Source organism: Nicotiana tabacum, chromosome 18 (assembly GCF_000715075.1).
Source record: "Nicotiana tabacum cultivar K326 chromosome 18, ASM71507v2, whole genome shotgun sequence".
NCBI classification, from domain to species: Eukaryota; Viridiplantae; Streptophyta; class Magnoliopsida; order Solanales; family Solanaceae; genus Nicotiana; species Nicotiana tabacum.
In genome coordinates, this window is record NC_134097.1 from 141,000,641 (window position 1) to 141,017,893 (window position 17,253).

Here is a 17,253-nt window from a genome sequence, read left to right on the forward strand (position 1 = left end):
GCATAATTATATCCTTGGACAGAGAATGAAAAATCTCTCAAAATAAAAATAAAAGCTTAAATTAATCAAAATTTAGCAATTTTTACTTTTGCAATAGAGATTTATTCTTTCTGATAAGTTGGAAACAATTCCTATAGTATTTGTCATTGACCAGGAATAGAGTAATTTTTATTTTGTTTGACAGCAAAAAACAGACATCTTGTGTCAATTAGTAGATCTTCCCTTTTTTTTACAATTAAACTTAAAACATTTGTGTACCAAAAAAATTAAAAAAAATAATAAGAAGAAACATTCTTGTTGAAACTAAAGAGGAAGTATTTTAATTTGTAAATTGAAGTTCAAATTATAAAATTGGAATAAACTTTAGTCGATCTAACTGATTGAGATGATTGAAAATATTCGCAGACCGAGTTTCTTCCTTGGCTTAGCTAAATAAGAACAACAATCATCATTTTTATGAATTTATAAATTTTTTAACTTTTATTTTATAATAACTCAAATGTGATTTTTGATATTATATTTATGCATTTGTTTAATAAAATTTATACTTAGGTGTACACGTACAACGTGCGTACGAAATGTGCGTACTAATCCAACAAAATTCATCATCTTTTGCATGTTTAAAAGATATTGAATTTAACTACTCTGTCAATGTAAATTAGTTTTTATTATTTAAACATATATTGCATTTTATTTTAACTTCAATTGCTATTTTTCAACAATTTTTTATTTTGTATATATTTAATAATGATTAACGCGATGTACATGTGCAACGCATGTACACTAACACTAGTAATACTATAAATCCAACCGCCTTACCGAAACAAAAATGAAAAAATCAAGCACCAACTTTACGTAGATAATATAATAATGTTTTGTTTGACATTAGAGTAAATTTGTCACATGCAATAATTTAAAAGTTTTAACTATTAAGACTGGATAAGATACAGAATTACAGACAACATACAATAAAGTGATTAAATTTTAAATGATAATTACTAAGTTGATAACGCTTTATTGATTAACGTTGGTCAAATAGTATCTATTTTGTTGAGAGGTCTTAACCATACTAAGGTTAACAGACATAAGATAGTCAGAGATATAAAACTTATTTTATTTAAAGAAAAAAGAGCATCCATGGAAGTTTAGCGGTAAACGACAACAAAAATATTCCTAGCATAACAAAAGAAAAAGAATATGTAACTCAATAACCTCACCTAAGAATATAAAAATCAATTAATCAATTTTACGTAAACATAAAATAAAAATATACTATTTGACAATAAGGTAAACTTGTCTGGTTCAACAATTTAAACTTTTAAACTATTAAGATGAGTGAAAAAATTATTAATAAGTTACAAACAACATCTTTAATGAGTGACAAAACTTCAAGTAACAACTCCAAAGCAAATTACATATGTAAGGGAGAAATACTTAAACTTGATATAAACAAGAGTAATTTATCTGATACATAGTAGCAGACCCATGATTTTATGCAAGTGGATTCAATCTTAGAAGTACATAACTTTAGTCGTAAAATAGTAGTTGTCAAGTGGGTTCAAATAAAATATTTATACAAAATTTACGCAACTTTATTCGTAATTTATATATATACACAATATTATTTTTTGATGAAGTGGGTTCAACTGAACCCGCTTGCCATCACGTGCGTCCGCCAATGCTGATACATGTAGAATTTAATTTAGAAATTATATGAACTTCCTATTGTAAGAAGAGAGTTTACACTATATATATCGTATTGTAAGATCAGTTCCTTTATCACATTCAGAGTTTGCAAGATTTATAACATAAAATATTAACTTTTTTTTATATCTGGTAAAACATTAAATTTTGCTATTTTAAGAATTATAAAATTTATTTGATATAAACGACTTTTACCTAAACTTAAATATGCACGGGCATCAACTCGCCTAGTCCCAGATATAAGTGGAATAAAAGTAAAGTTAAAATACAAATGTTCCGCTAGAATGCTTTGAGAAAAACAAAATCTATATATTTGTTTCCCAATTAAGAGTCAGAAAAAATAGCACTTAGGCTTTCTTTGCAGCTAACAGAACCTATTAAGAATGATAAGTTTTTTTCTTTTAAGTATATCTAGCATGTATATGATAAGGCAAGAACACTCTCAACCTCTCGTTGGAATGTTGCAGGACAAGAATCCCGTTTGGCCATAAAAATATTCCTTTTTTTTTCAAAATTATTTTTACTTTCTTTCGAAGTTTTAATTTTCACCTGAATATGAATTTTTGAATATTTCGAAATTTTGAAAAACTCCAAAAAAGTATTTTTCAAAAAATTTACTTGAGATTAATCACAAAAAGCCAAAAACAACCCAAAATTATATTCACGTCCAAACACAACTCTAATTTTCAAATACCATTTTCACTTGAAAAAACAATTACTTATTTCGAAATTTTACAATTCTTATGTCGAAACGGCCACTTAGTAGCTTGATAATCGGAGAAGAAGAATCAAAATAAACTCCATTAACACGAGTTCTTGCACAATAATCATCCACTTGTTCTGTGCATCTAATAAGCGAGAAAAAGAAGGCAAACAAAATAATAAAACTCCAACTTCATAATGCAATAATAGTAGTAATACAAAATATAACATTGCAAAATGGTAAAAATACGATCCTCAGCTTTGCTCTGCAAATGCTAACATCACAAACTATCTAAATTGGATCAATTTAAACCTTAATGGCATACTTTCTAATTGGAAAGTACATCTCTTTCTTCTTCTCCCTTTCTGTCTTCAAAGATGCCTGCATATTGAACCATGATTAAGTTATTAACAAGAAGTAAAGAAGCAAGAGTCTGCGCGGCGAAGAAGAGGTGTATAAACAAGAAAATCTATTTCTGTGAATTTAAAACAAATGCTCTCAAGTCTCAACATAACAAGTAATCCAGTGTTTAATAGCTTCAATATTACGATTTAGATAGAGGCTATCGGGTCAGTTCTTCGGCAAAAACCTTTAAAACTTCAACAAAATGATCATGCTACAACCATCCAGGTTTAAGCCTATAGTGGCAGTGACAAATAATGACAAGCACACTTCTATTCAAACAAACATTTTGGTTGAAGTTCAAACCTTGAAGTTCGATCAAGAAATCAATCCTAGCATTTCTGAGCAATTGATGGACCTAATTACAACAACAACAACAACCCAGTAAAATCCCACAAAGTGGGTCTAGGGAGGGTAATGTGTACGCAGACCTTACCCCTACCCCGATAGGGCAGAGAGGCTGCTTTCGATAGACCCTCGGCTCAAAAAACAAGAAAAGACAATTCATTAGTAACTCCAGTAGAAACCGTAATAGTAACAGAAGCATAACAACCAAAAGATAAATGACATGCAATAACAGTAATCAGTAACTAAGGCTCGGGGCTAAGATAAACAGCAAGGATAGTATGGATTCAACATAAACTGCAAGCCATCTAAGATCAACCCTAATTCAACCCCGCCTCACCCCCGGTATGAAGTAAGTAAAGTTCTACTACCCCCTAACCTACAACCCTAATGCTTGACCTCCAAACCTTCCTATCAGAATAACTTCGTCATGAAGGAACAAAGCAAAATGAGCATACCATTGCTAGAACAACTTTTTTGTTCGTGATGAAAATTGGTGTAAACACTACGCTGAACTATTTTCAGAGAGGTGGGAAAACTGCTGTGCTAGGTCTCTACCTCTTCTTATATTTGTATGCTATAGGGGGGAAAAGTTATCTATCTCCCCTTATATTTCCTATTTCCCTAAATCCAAACAAACAACGGAGTATCACAAAGGAAAATGATCAAAGACATGTGAACATTAAGGAATCCAAGTTGGAAGGATGTAACAAATGATATTCAAACAGTCTCTTTATATTGTTATTTTAATAATGGTGGTATCGGAGCTGGCACTTGATTATTACACTAGACACCTGCTAACTTCCACTAGCACAAATACCAGGTAACTTTGTCCAAGGCTTAGGCAAATGAAACGAATAAATGTTTATTTGTCTCTGCTAGGAGATGCTATTCAGATAATCAGTGACTACAAATGTTGCTTGTTTCCCGTTCATGAGATCCATTACATAACTCGTGAAACACAGATGGGAAAAAAAGAATCCTTCCTGAAGACAAAGCTGTTTAATAGCATTAAACATTTTAATGCATCACAGAAAATCACATTATTTTCAAGTCTGACATTGAAATCCTATAGATATATAACATATATCACAAACAACTTGGAATTAAATTTTCCCGATCATCACTCAATTGAAAGACCAACAAGTGGAACACGTATTACTCCATGAAACACAAAGCATCCGCTTTAGACCGAAATCAGTAAAAGATCAGAACAGCATAGTGATAAAAATGAGAAAATTAAAATACCTGATGTTTGGTAAGACGTTTACGAATGGCCCTGGTCTTTTTGGGACGAAGGTCAAGCGGCAAGTACTTCTTGTTCTTATAAGCTTCTCTCAGTGCTGTCTTCTGCTTCTGTGATATCACAGTCAATACTTGTGCTATTGACAACCTCACCACCTTACTGAATCAAACCACATTTCATTTCAGACCATTACTCTCTCCATCACAAAGAAGAAGAAAAATTCACAATTTACAGTAACTATTTATATATTCACTACATCCCTTTTAGGTAATATTTTTGACTAGCCACATAGTTATATAAGAAAAGACTTTTGAATTTTGTGATACTGCATTAATAACCCACATTTCATTTTAGAACATTAATCTCTCCATCATAAAAGACCCGCAATTTACAGTAGCTATCTATATATTCACTACATTCCATTTTATGTGTCACTTTTTTACTAGCCACATAGTTATAAAAAAAACTTTTGAAACTTGTAATCTAAGACAAGCCAAAGCCACAGATATTTGCGTGACTTCTGCTTCTGTGATACTGCATTAACAACCCGCATTTCATTTCAGAACATTTATCCCTCCATCATAAAAGACCAGCAAATTACAGTAAATATTCTATTTACTGTGCCCCATATTATGTGACGTTGTTTGACTGAGCACATAGTTAAAAAAAGAAAAAACTATAAGAAACTTGTAGTCAAAAACAAGGTAAGATATTAGTGACTTCTGCTTCTGTGATACTACATTAACCAACAGATAAAGGACTGTTATTTTACGGTAATTTTTTATGTAAAATTCTAAATATATTAATTTCATTCGTACAGTAAAAGAAATTAAAAGGGGTAGAAAACTTTACATTTTGGAGAGTTTGTTAGGGGCACCGCCAGTGACCTTAGCAACACGGAGAAGAGCGAGTTCTGCTTTCAGATCCTTTAACTGAGCCAAAAGCTCAGTCTTTGATTTTCCCCTCAGCTCATGAACTTTGATTCTTGCTATTACAACCAAAAACAAAAACTCAACAAAATCGTAAAAAAAAAACATAACAAGTTTAACAAAAGAATTATGCTTTCACTTACCCATTTCGTTTCTCTCTCTCCCTCTCTCTCTGTAAAGTAATAAACGGCGATGTTAATTGTGAAACCTCAGAAACCCTAATAATTGGCAGCAGATAGGAGAACAGGAGGCTGCTGATCTCGCACGTGCCAACAAAAGTATGGGCTTGTAAAGTATTTTGGCCCAATATGAAAATTTTTACCTACGGTTGCAAAAGTTAATATCTTATTTATTTTAAATAAATATCCATTTAAAAAATTATATTTTATAGTTACCTTTTATTTTTATAGACAGATATCTATTTATGGTCATCTCCTACCCTTAAGCCATAAAATACGCTTTGCATTATTTTTCTCTCTCATTCTTTCAGATTTTTCTCCGCCCTCTCTCTAGTTTTATTCCATTGAAGAATCTCTCTGTTTTGCTAACGCCAATGGCAATTTCTGTATCTGCCCCTGCACACAATTGTGGCCTCACTGTTGGAATTAACAGAAGTGTTCATCCCCTCCCAATTCACAATGTTAATTTAATCCCACAATCATTAAGTTTTAACTGCAATCTCAGCTCTCCTCTCCACTTAACGCCCACTTTTTTAGCCTCCCACAGGTCCTCTGCTATCTCCATAAAAACCCAACCTAACAAGTGTTTCCTCTCCTAGGGTTCTTGATCAAAACGGGAACAGTGACGTATCGATTCAGAATCGCGGCCCTCTCTACGAGACGACATTAGGGTTGTTCTTGAACAAATACGACGAAGTTTGGGGCTGAGCAACTTGAAGATTCTGTTACCTCTTTTTTAATTGTATTTTAATGTATCTGTGATGACCCAAAAGGTCATCTTTCGTTTTAGAATCTAATTCCGTATTCTGAGGCCTTAAAAACCTCATTGTTATTTTTTCAATTTGTGTGCGCATTCCGGTCGAGCTTCCGGAAAGCTTTTGTGTGAAAAAGTTTAAGAAATAATGATTTTTGGCTTAAAAAGATGATTTTAGTAGACTTCGGTCAACATTTTGGGTAAATGGACTTGGACCCATGTTCCGATATTTTTGGAGGGTCCGTAATAAAATATGATACTTGGGCATAAGCTCGGAATCGAATTCTGGGGTCCCTAACCCGAGATATGAATTTTTGAAGAAAATTATTTAACTGAAAATATAGTAGTTTATGAAAATTGAACATTGTGTAAACTTATTGGTATCGGGCCCATATTTTGGTTTCGGAGCCCGGTACAGGTCCGTTATAATATTTAAATCATATCTGTAAAATTTGGTGAGAAACGAAAGTGATTTGATGTGATTCGAACCTTTGGTTGAGAAAATAGGAAGTTTGAACTATCTTAAAAATCTCATGAGTTTTGGTGTTAAATTCGTTGTTTAAGATGTTATTTTGGCGATTTGATCGCACGAGCAACTCTGTATGATATTTTTAGACTTGTGTGCATATTTGGTTTGGAGCCTCGAGGGCTCGGGTGAGTTTTGGATAGACCGCAGAGTGTGTGAACATTAAGGAAAATTTTCTGGTATTGCAGGTCTGCAGACTTCGCATTTTGCGAAGTCTGGCTCGCAAATGCGAGCACCGCAATTGCAAAGAATCATCGCATCTACGAAGAATCGTCGCATTTGCGATGGTTGGGCTGGCAAGGGACCTTCGCATTAGCAAGTAGGTGTTGTTGCCTTATTTGTTACTTGTTTAGTTGTTAGGTACGACGTATATGTGTGGTGATGAGTATCTGTACGTTGTTGTCGGGTCATAGTATGCGAGTGAGTCTTATACTTGTGACCATTGTGTTCTTTTATACGTATTGTTCTTGCTGAAACTAGTTATTACTCATGTTAAACAAGTCTTACTATGTTTTTTCTTGGTTTTGGATATTGGTTGAGTATTGGTTCAAGTTGAGATTTCTGTTGTGAAATTAAATGATGAAATGAAGTTATTTGATTGTGATGCTCTTGCCGGGTGGTTATTGTTTCTGTTGTTGATTATGGTGAGAAAGAGTGATAAAGCACGAAGGGTGATGTCGTGCACAATTCTATTTATGCATATGGTGAGGAAGAGTAATAAAGCACGAAGGGTGATGTCGTGCATATTTACATTATTCATATGGTGAGGAAAAGTGATAAAGCACGAAGAGTGATGTCGTGCATATTCTATTATTCATAAGGTGAGGATGAGTGATAAAGCACGAAGGGTGATGTCGTGCACGTTTCAATTATTGAGTGCATGGTGAGAATTGAGAGTAAAAGCACGAAGGGTGATGCCGTGCATTTTGCTGTTTACTGTGTTTATTTCTTGTTATTGGTTCAAGTGTTCTAGCTGTTGAGATTCCTTTACAGATGTGATTCTTTGTGTTGGAGCCCCTATAGCGTGTTGCCCCTTCCCGTTCATGTCTTCTCAGTTTGTAATACTTGTTATCCTATTAGTATATTATTTTGATGCACATGTTTATATTGTTTGTCGTGTCCTAACCTCGTCACTACTTCGCCGAGGTTAGGCTCGACACTTACCAGTACATGGGGTTAGCTGTACTGATACTACACTCTTTACTTTTTGTACAGATTTCGGTACTGGACCATACTGATCATAGTCGAGGTTGCTGCCTTCAATCCACCGGAGACCCAAGGTAGTCTTGCAGGTGGCTGCAGGCCCTGGCGTCCGCTTCTATCCTACTTCATTTCTGTTTTATCTACTTTCGAGACAGATATATATTTTTCGTTCAGACCATTATTTGTAGTATTCGTAGACTGTTCGTGAATTGTGACAATAATTTTGGGTGGAATTTATTACGTTTTTCGTTATTAATATAAAGATAATCTTTAAAACTGAGTTCTTCCGCATTTATTTCCGCTGATTCACTTTTGTCAAGTTTTGATTGTTAAAAGATAAAGGAAAATGGTGAAGTATTTTGTAACGTTGGCTTGCTTAGTGAGTATAATGTTAGGCACCATCACGGTCTTGATGGTGGGCAATTCGGGTCGTGACAGTATCTCGCTCTATTTCCATGTATTCATTGTATTCATTATCTTTTTTTCCATTGTATTTCAATGTATCCCGCTGTATTCCATGTATTTCATTGTATTCACTGTCTCGTTATATTCCATGAATGTATTCATATTTTTTTTAATTAATTTAATTTATGTATTCAGATGTATATATGTATTCAAATGTATCTGCAATATGTATTCATATGTTTTTGCACTATAAATAACCTGTTATACTTCATGTATTCAATTTTTTTTTTGTATTTAACTGTATTCAATGTAATTATATAATTTCTCTGAAGACTATGTTTTTGTGGTATTTTTCGATTGAGAATCTTTTTTATAACTAGAAATACAAATTTTGTGTGTTATAATTGAGTTTGTTGAATTATATTAGAAGTCTATTATGTTTATTGATTCACTTTCCGTTTAAAAACATCTGAATAGACCATGATTGCACCGTGAATACAGTCGAATACAATAATCTGTCTAGCTGTAATTTCCTGTTTCACGCCGTGAATATAGTCGAATACAGTTGAATACAAAAATCTTTCTAGCTGAAAAATGCAACTATATTCATGAATACAGTAGCTTAAATACATCGAATACAAAAAACTGAAAAACATAGTTATAGAAAGTAATATAATAAATGACAGCTACAACTAGCTAATAACCACTAAAACATAATGGTTTGTGAACGTTTCTCGGGGTTTTGATTCTGCGGATCTTGAGGAGTCCATTCTGGCTCTTTATCTTATGTGACTTGGTGAAAAGTCTTTTTTAGACCTCATTTGAAATGCGGGAGTGGGACACAAAATCTAACATAATACTCCCTAAAATTTATATCTATTTAAAAAAGAATGTTATAATAAGTTTTTGATTCAAAGATTCTCATTTTACTCTTTACAATAAATAAAGTGACATATTTAAGATTTAAACGACATTTTAATATGTTACACGTTATTAATTTAAATCATACAATTGCTTGGACAACTATGACTTCCCAAAACCAATTGTCCAATTTGAGCTACGAAACGCCAATTGTTTATAGGTTTAAGACTCAATGGTAATTATAATACATTATGCACATCTTTAATTTACGATCACAAAATAAAATAAATAACCTATGGTTTCCTAATTGACAAAGTCGTTGCTCCTCTTCAAGCCTGATTTCCAGGTGCCCAAAAGTTAAAAGCAAGATTCGAATAAAATCATCACAAAGCTGAAGTGAACTGAAAAGCCAAATTATTGTAAAATAACGGAGTTATATGAGCTATAGTCATTTCATTCTTATACATTGTTATGATATGCCAAAAGACTTCTCTTCTGATTGTGCTCTTTGGGATATTAAGCCTAGGGTCCATCTTTGAAGAGTGGCTTTGTTATGCCAATATAGCTTATCGAGTTATCAAAAATATGCAAATCACCATATTAGTAAATAAAGTTTTTTATAATAACATCTAAAGTAATATATTACAGACACATGACTATCATACGCATCATGGTGTAGCAAAATTTGCATATATAGTAGAAAGTGCAATTACCATCAAGTATAATGAGTGTTCCCTTCATCTTTCCAAGCTAAATAGAAAATATAAAAAAAAACATGTCGCTTGTAATATACTAAAAGAGAGTGTTGAAAAAAGGTCAACATATTTCTAACATATTAGATGTAGCTCAACTTTACTCTCCTTCTATCTATTTCGTAAATACGCTCAATATTATTTTTTTATCGTAAACGAAAAACATTTTATCTTTGAACATCACTCTAAATGGGTCTCGATTTTTATTTTATTTCTCACATCACAAATGTTCTTTAACTAATGCCCTTTAACTTGACACTCTATGTGATTTGAGATTTCTTTATACAAACAAAAATTACCGAAATCAAAGATAAGGAAATATCATATGAAGAGGAAGGAGAAGTTCATTATATTATTGACCATCATTGATTCAACTAAATCTTTGGAAAGTGCAACATGGTTTTTATAGGATCTACATGCATAGAAATCGCCAGCGAGCCAAATTAGTATTTTTCATGCTAATTGAAATTAAGATCAGCTAAGGTATAAGCAGTGAAAAAATTAGTAGACCTGCTTGTATTTGTAACAGTATAACGGGACTCTACCACAAGGCGGTTACCCCCTTTTAAAAAAAATTTGAAAGCTTGATTTCAAGAAATGTAATAGTATCAAACACAGGAATGAAAGCTTCAGTGCTCGTCACTAATATTTTGCTTGTAAGTGAGTTCGTATATGTGTTATCTCGTTTTTGAGTCCTTATTTCCTATTCCAAATTGATATTTAATATTATTTTTCAAGCGAGTTTGCTCTATTTTTATATAGATATTAATTTTTATTTTAAAAAACCTTAAAAATATTACCCTTATACATATATAAGAAATTATTTTGTGAGATTATGTTGGATGATATCCCTTACTATTTGCCACCAAGAACGAGGGTTTCGGTGGCATACAAAAATAATTGTTGTTTTTGGTATATATATTTTTTGAGGAAAAATCGGTTTTTAGAAGTTTGTTAGGATATGTATATTACAACAAACACAACTTTTTAAAATGACACACTGAATAAATTATACTAGTTATGCGTCTTTAAATATTATTTATGTTTTGATTTTACTATTAAATAAACTTCTTTTTCTTGAAGAACATATAGTTCTTCAATATTGGAAGCCTGAAACTTTTATTTGGAGGTGGAAACTGGAAGCTAACAATTAATTATAGTTAAAATCGTTTGAATATTGATAGTAAGTGTTTAGATTTTTAGTTCAAGCACCGATTTAGTGATTTGCTTTAAGAATCTCAAACTCAATATGTGGTCCTTAGAAATAGAAAGTATTAGAAAGACAAAATGCGTCTTCTTGATTTGATATTATTTAATTAAATTGATGATTGTGTCACGACCCTAAACCCAGACTCAATCGTGATGGCGCCTCTCGTGAAGACAAGGTCAGCCGACACAAACCCTCAATTAAATTATCAGATAATAATTCATAATTTAGTCATTAATAATGATAGATCCCATAATAGAGTGAAATATAACAATAGCGGAAAACCAAACACAGCTCGACATCGGGGTGGCACCAGTCATGAGCATCTAACATAGTCTAAGAGTATAAAAGAGTTTATACAATCTATTACATAACTAGGACAAGGGAAATAAAATAGGAGGGAGAAACATTGAGCTGTGAACGCCGAGCAGCTACTTAGTGGACTCCGAATAGCCTGCTAAGCATTCAACCCTCACTGGCAGGACCTAAAGCTCCTGAATTTGTACACAGGGTGCAGGGAGTAAAGTGAGTACTCCAACTCAGTGAGCAGTAACAATAAATGAAGACTGAGAGATAAGAAATCATGTAAACACACAACAACATGCTATAAAGAGACAATAATAAAACCAATAAAAGGCAATAAAACAGTGAAATCTTATTGTAAGGGAGTTTTTCCAATTAAAGTGACATTATTCGAAATGGGATTATCTAATTAAAATTCAGAGTCGCCACTTGGGATAATTTATGATGTCCCAAGTCACCGGTTCAAATCCCGAATTGAGGAAAAATTGACTCTATTTAACAGTCCGTGAATCAGAAATCCGGGTAAGGAATTCTGTTAACCCGGGAGAAGGTATTAGGCATTCCCGAGTTCCGTGGTTCTAGCACGGTTGCTCAACTATTATTATTGGCATAATTATCTGATTTTTAAAATATTTTCAAACCTGTGTGCATTTTTCAACTATTAACCTGCTTTTTAAATCACTTGATTTATTTGTAAATAAAGAATTGAGTTACGCATACGTATACTCTTTCCCTTTGGCGTGTCAAAAATCATGTCACGCGAACGTGTCCACAATTAATAACGTTTTGTTTATTTAAGAAAATTTTAGTTGAAGCTGCGCGAACGCATCCCTCGAGTCCTTTTTTTTAGAGTTAAATTTGCAATTATGTTACGCGAGCGTATACATAATCACAATACTAATCTAAATCGGTTCTAAAGCAAACTACGATCGTTCAAAATAACAAAAGAAATTTGCGGAGGCCATGAAAAATTCAATTGATGGCACACCCCGATTTTAAAAGAGTTAGTATTAATTATCTGAAGGTCATACATTTTGAGATTTTATTTGGCACGACGCACCTCGATTCTAATTTTTCTAAAGGAAATTCAAACCACGCTTTTGAGGGCCATAACTACATCTTGCCTAATATGGCGCACTTTCAAGAGCCCAATTAATTAATTAAGTAAAGGCTTAAAGAAATTATAATTACTTTCATCTAAAGTTTAAACTTAATTTGCTAATCAAAGAAAACAACACACGGAATCCGTTCTGTTTTATTCCAAGGGTTGGCCTGGCCTGAAGCCCAATTGCTAATGGCCTATTACTTGACAAACATGAGCACCATTGGGCTCACAACACCGCACAAATCGAGAACCGAAAATGCATAAAGGGGGAGGGGGAGTTTGGCGCAAAGGGACTGATGCTGACAACCCAATTTGATGCGCCAACCTTAACAAATGAGGGAACACGACATCTTTCATAAAACTTTTGAACCTGAACCAAATATTGACTCCCTTAATCACATATAAAGCACACTTGGACACCACATACATTCTATGTTGAAATATACTCCTAGTGAAGTCACGGGCCTTATGCAAATTATGCATCATTTAACAACAAGGTTCAAAAACTTAAATTCATGCAAAATTCCGACTTCAGACCAGCACTCTTAACAAACTACATGGCTCGAGACTTTCTAAAGAAAACCAAGTGCAAAGAGTTAAGCCAAATTCAAAGATTCTCAAGTCTGATTTCAAACTCAAATTCCATTTAAAATCCCTTTAAAATCCAAAGGGGCTATGCATGAACAGAAACAATACTAAGTTACAAACTTCTGAAATCAATAAACTATACTTCAAACTATATATATAGGCGAATCTGAACACATGATTGACGGGATAAACAGACTTAGCTCAGATTCATCAGTCCAAACATGAATGATTTAAAGTGGCAAGTACATAACCCATACCTATGGAAAAGACACTCAAAAACTAACCAACCTCACAATCAAGCTAAAGAATCAAAGTCCTCAGTTAATACATATTACGCAAGATCTAAGAGATTTCTGAATTGACTACATTCAAAACAAGACCCATGTGTAATCTTAAGATAAACATGCAGTATTGATTACATGATTAACTACACATGGGAAAACTTGGCTAGGAGAAAACATAAAACAAAATGCAACAAACTTGAAAAGAAACTGGTAATGCAACAGAGAAGTAACAATGGTCCATTTCTTCAACTGGAATTATATATCTTCACACAATAGCCTAAACAAACTTCATTTCCATTCATGTTTCGAAAGAGATACCTGGGAATAAAGGAAAAGCAAGAAGAAGTGATGGATCAGTAGGCAACAGCAGAATTGATTCAGCAAGGAAAAAAACAGGCAGCAGGAGCAGTAAAGCCCAGATTCAACCAGTTGAACAATGAAATCGATTTGTGAAATCCAATGGAATAGTAACCAGGCAACAGAACTCAACCCAGAACTTTCAAAAACCAGTTTTAAACCATTTCTTTGATACCAAAGAGAAATCAGAAACTGTTTCAAAATGCCAAAAACCTCCAAATTCAAAGGAAGATCAATGGAACAGTAGTTCCTTTGTAGTATACTGTATTTTTTGGGAATTTTTAACTCTCTCAAAATCTCTTCAATATTTCTTTTAGTATTGTCAGAAAGTGTTCTTCTTCATTTCCAGTATTTCAGAATCTCTATTGTTTGTGTCCTCTCTATATTTTACTCTATGTATTCTTCAGCCTTTTATAGGCAACCAACTAGTGCAATCCCCATTACGAGTGTCCCTTCTCTATTTTAATTTTCCCTACTGACTTAGTTTCTAAATTAATAAATTAGTGCCATTTCCATTACCAATCCTCTTTTCCATTTTAATTATCTCTACTAGCCTAGTGCCTTTAATTAATTCAGTAATGCAATTTCTACCCTACCACTATTGAGAAGCTTCCTTGAGTTAGGTAAAAACTTGGATTAAACTTATACTAATCAATTCTTATCAACATAATTAAACAAGAAATTAACCAAATTATCAGATTAATGTTAGTTAAATCGACTAAGTGATTAACAAGATATGACTGATAATACAATTAAGGAAACAAACAACATATTCACAGTCAACAAAACTCATGGATGGAAGCTATTTTAAACCTACGGATTGGTCGAGTTTCAATTGAAATCGACCAGAAAAAGAAAAAGAGATGAGGAAGGATGAACAACAGAATATTACTAATCGAGAACAACCAATTGTCACGACCCGGATTTCCCACCATCGGGTGTCGTGATGGCGCCTACTATCGGAGCTAGGCAAGCCAAATATTTAAAACACCTTTCCTGCTTTCTTTCAAACAATATAATAAACGAGACAAAATTTAAGCGGAAGACTTTAAATCTAAAGCATCTGAAAACCAAAAGTGTGGAAGTTTAATACACATCACTACCCAAGGTCTGGTGTCACTAGCTCACAGACTACTACAGAATACTACAAACAATGTCTGAAAGGAAATACATCATGTTTGTCTGATACAAGATGAACAAACAAAAAAAATGGAAAGGGACTTCGGCCTGCGAATGCCAGCTAGGCTACCTCGAGAGTCCCTGGACTGAAGACAGCTCCCAGAAATCCTACTGCTGTGGTCCGTAAGCTGCTCCCTGATCTGTGCACAAAAATTTGCACATAGTGTAGCATCAGCACAACCGACCCCATGTGCTGGTAAGTGCCTGGCCTAACCCCGGCGAAGTAGTGACGAGGCTAGACAGTACCTACCACATTTAACCTATACAGATATATATACAACAAGTGCAAGAAAACAATAACAAGATAATACAAAGTAAAACTGGGAGGGGACATGCTATCGGGGAGTAACAGATAAAAATGAAATATCGGAAATAAGCAGAAGAGACTCCGGTTCCCATGATATATATATATAAGTGGACGGCATGCCACACGATCCCATAATATTATATTTAAGTATATATATAAGTGGACGGCGTGCCACACGATCCCATAATATCATATATAAGTGGACGGCGTGCCACACGATCCCATAATATCATATATAAGTGGGCGGCGTGCCACACGATCCCATAATATCATATATAAGTGGACGACGTGCCACACGATCCCATAATATCATATATAAGTGGACGGCGTGCCACACGATCCCATAATATCATATATATAAGTGGACGGCGTGCCACACGATCCCATAATATCATATATAAGTGGACGGCGTGCCACACGATCCCATAATATCATATATATAAGTGGACGGCGTGCCACACGATCCCATAATATCATATATAAGTGGACGGCGTGCCACACGATCCCATAATATAGTTCATAATATCTGACTTCATATAGTAGACCCCTTCAGGGGAGAATAACAACTCAATACCTTTAACCCGGCAAGGGTACAGCTAACAGCCCAAAATATCCCGACAAGGGAGAATATATATATCAGTCTACACATCCCGGCAAGGGAGTATTCACAACACATTCTCCTTTTTAAATCCATTCTTCCTCAACTAACACATTCATGTTCGAGCTAACGCTCCAAAAGTACACCAATCGCAATTTTACCTCAACCGTTCATATTATGTGAAACTCATCAAATAAACAAGGAGTTTGTGTCACATTATTCGAATTAAAAGCAATCAAGACTCACGGTCGTGCTAGACTCCGGTGCATAGATAACCGTCACCATGCCTATACACCGTACTCCACATTAGCAAGTAGTAAATATCATCCTAATCCTATTCCCTCAAGCCAAAGTTAGAACAAACACTTACCTCGAATGCTCCAAACTCAACTCACGCTTATAGTATAGCTTTACCTCTTGATTCCACCACCAATCCGCTCGAATCTAGTCATAATTTACTTAATCACATTAATAATTACTAAATGAATCATCCCCAATGCATGAAAAATAGATTTTTCAAGGTTTTTCCCAAAAAGGTCAAAAATACCCCCGGACCCACATGGTCGAAACTCGAGGTTCGGACCAAAACCCGGTTACCCATTCCCCCATGAATCCCAATATATGATTTGTTTTTAAATCGGACCCCAAATTGAGGTCCAACTTCTCAATTTGTAGAAAACCTAGGTTCTACCCAAAACACCCAATTTTCCCCATGAAAATCTTTGATTTGAAGTTGAAATTATGTTAAAAGATGTTAAGGAATAAAGAAATTAAGTTAGAAATCACTTACCAATCGTTTTGGAGAAAAAAAAGTTGTTTGGAAAATCACCTCTTAGGTTTTGGGTTTTGAAAAGTGAAAAATGACTGAGATTTTCCGAACTTGTATACCTTTCTGAGGACCTGGCGCGGACCGCACAAAAATATGTTGCGGCCGCGCCGAGTGGGAGAAAAGTGGGGCTTCTCTGAACCCTTCCAGCGCGGACCGCACTATTTTGGTGCGCGGCCGCGCTGGTTAACCTGAAACCCTAACCCTCAGACTCAGCCATGCGGACCGCACAAAAATGCATCGCGGCCGCACGGCTCCAGCGCGGACCGCGCGAAAATGACCGCGGCCGCGCTGGTGTCTGTAACACCTGAACCTGCATTTTCTTAAGTCCAAGAACTCCCGGGCCCCATTCAAAACTCACCCGAGCCCTCGGGGCTCCAAACCAAACATGCACACAACCTTAAAAACATCGGGACTTACTCGTGCGATCAAATCGCCAAAATAACATCATATACATAGGATCAAGCCTCAAACACATGATTTTCTTTCT

General features: G+C 34.5%; 1 protein-coding gene across 2 annotated transcripts; it reads right to left on the reverse strand.

Annotated features, from left to right (window-relative positions):
- Positions 1-2,583: 2,583 nt before the first annotated feature.
- On the reverse strand, positions 2,584-5,610 carry LOC107822355 (large ribosomal subunit protein uL29). Of its 2 annotated transcripts, XM_016648888.2 has the most exons (5): positions 5,473-5,610; positions 5,253-5,388; positions 4,403-4,559; positions 3,116-3,167; positions 2,584-2,788 (listed from the first exon to the last, which is right to left on the reverse strand). In XM_016648888.2, exons 1-5 carry the CDS (start codon positions 5,474-5,476, stop codon positions 2,736-2,738), a joined length of 402 nt encoding a protein of 133 aa, XP_016504374.1. In that variant the 5' UTR covers positions 5,477-5,610; the 3' UTR covers positions 2,584-2,735. The 2 variants fall into 2 exon arrangements, with proteins under 2 accessions (XP_016504374.1, XP_016504375.1); XM_016648889.2 differs by lacking the exon at positions 3,116-3,167.
- Between the last annotated feature and the right edge of the window lie 11,643 nt (positions 5,611-17,253).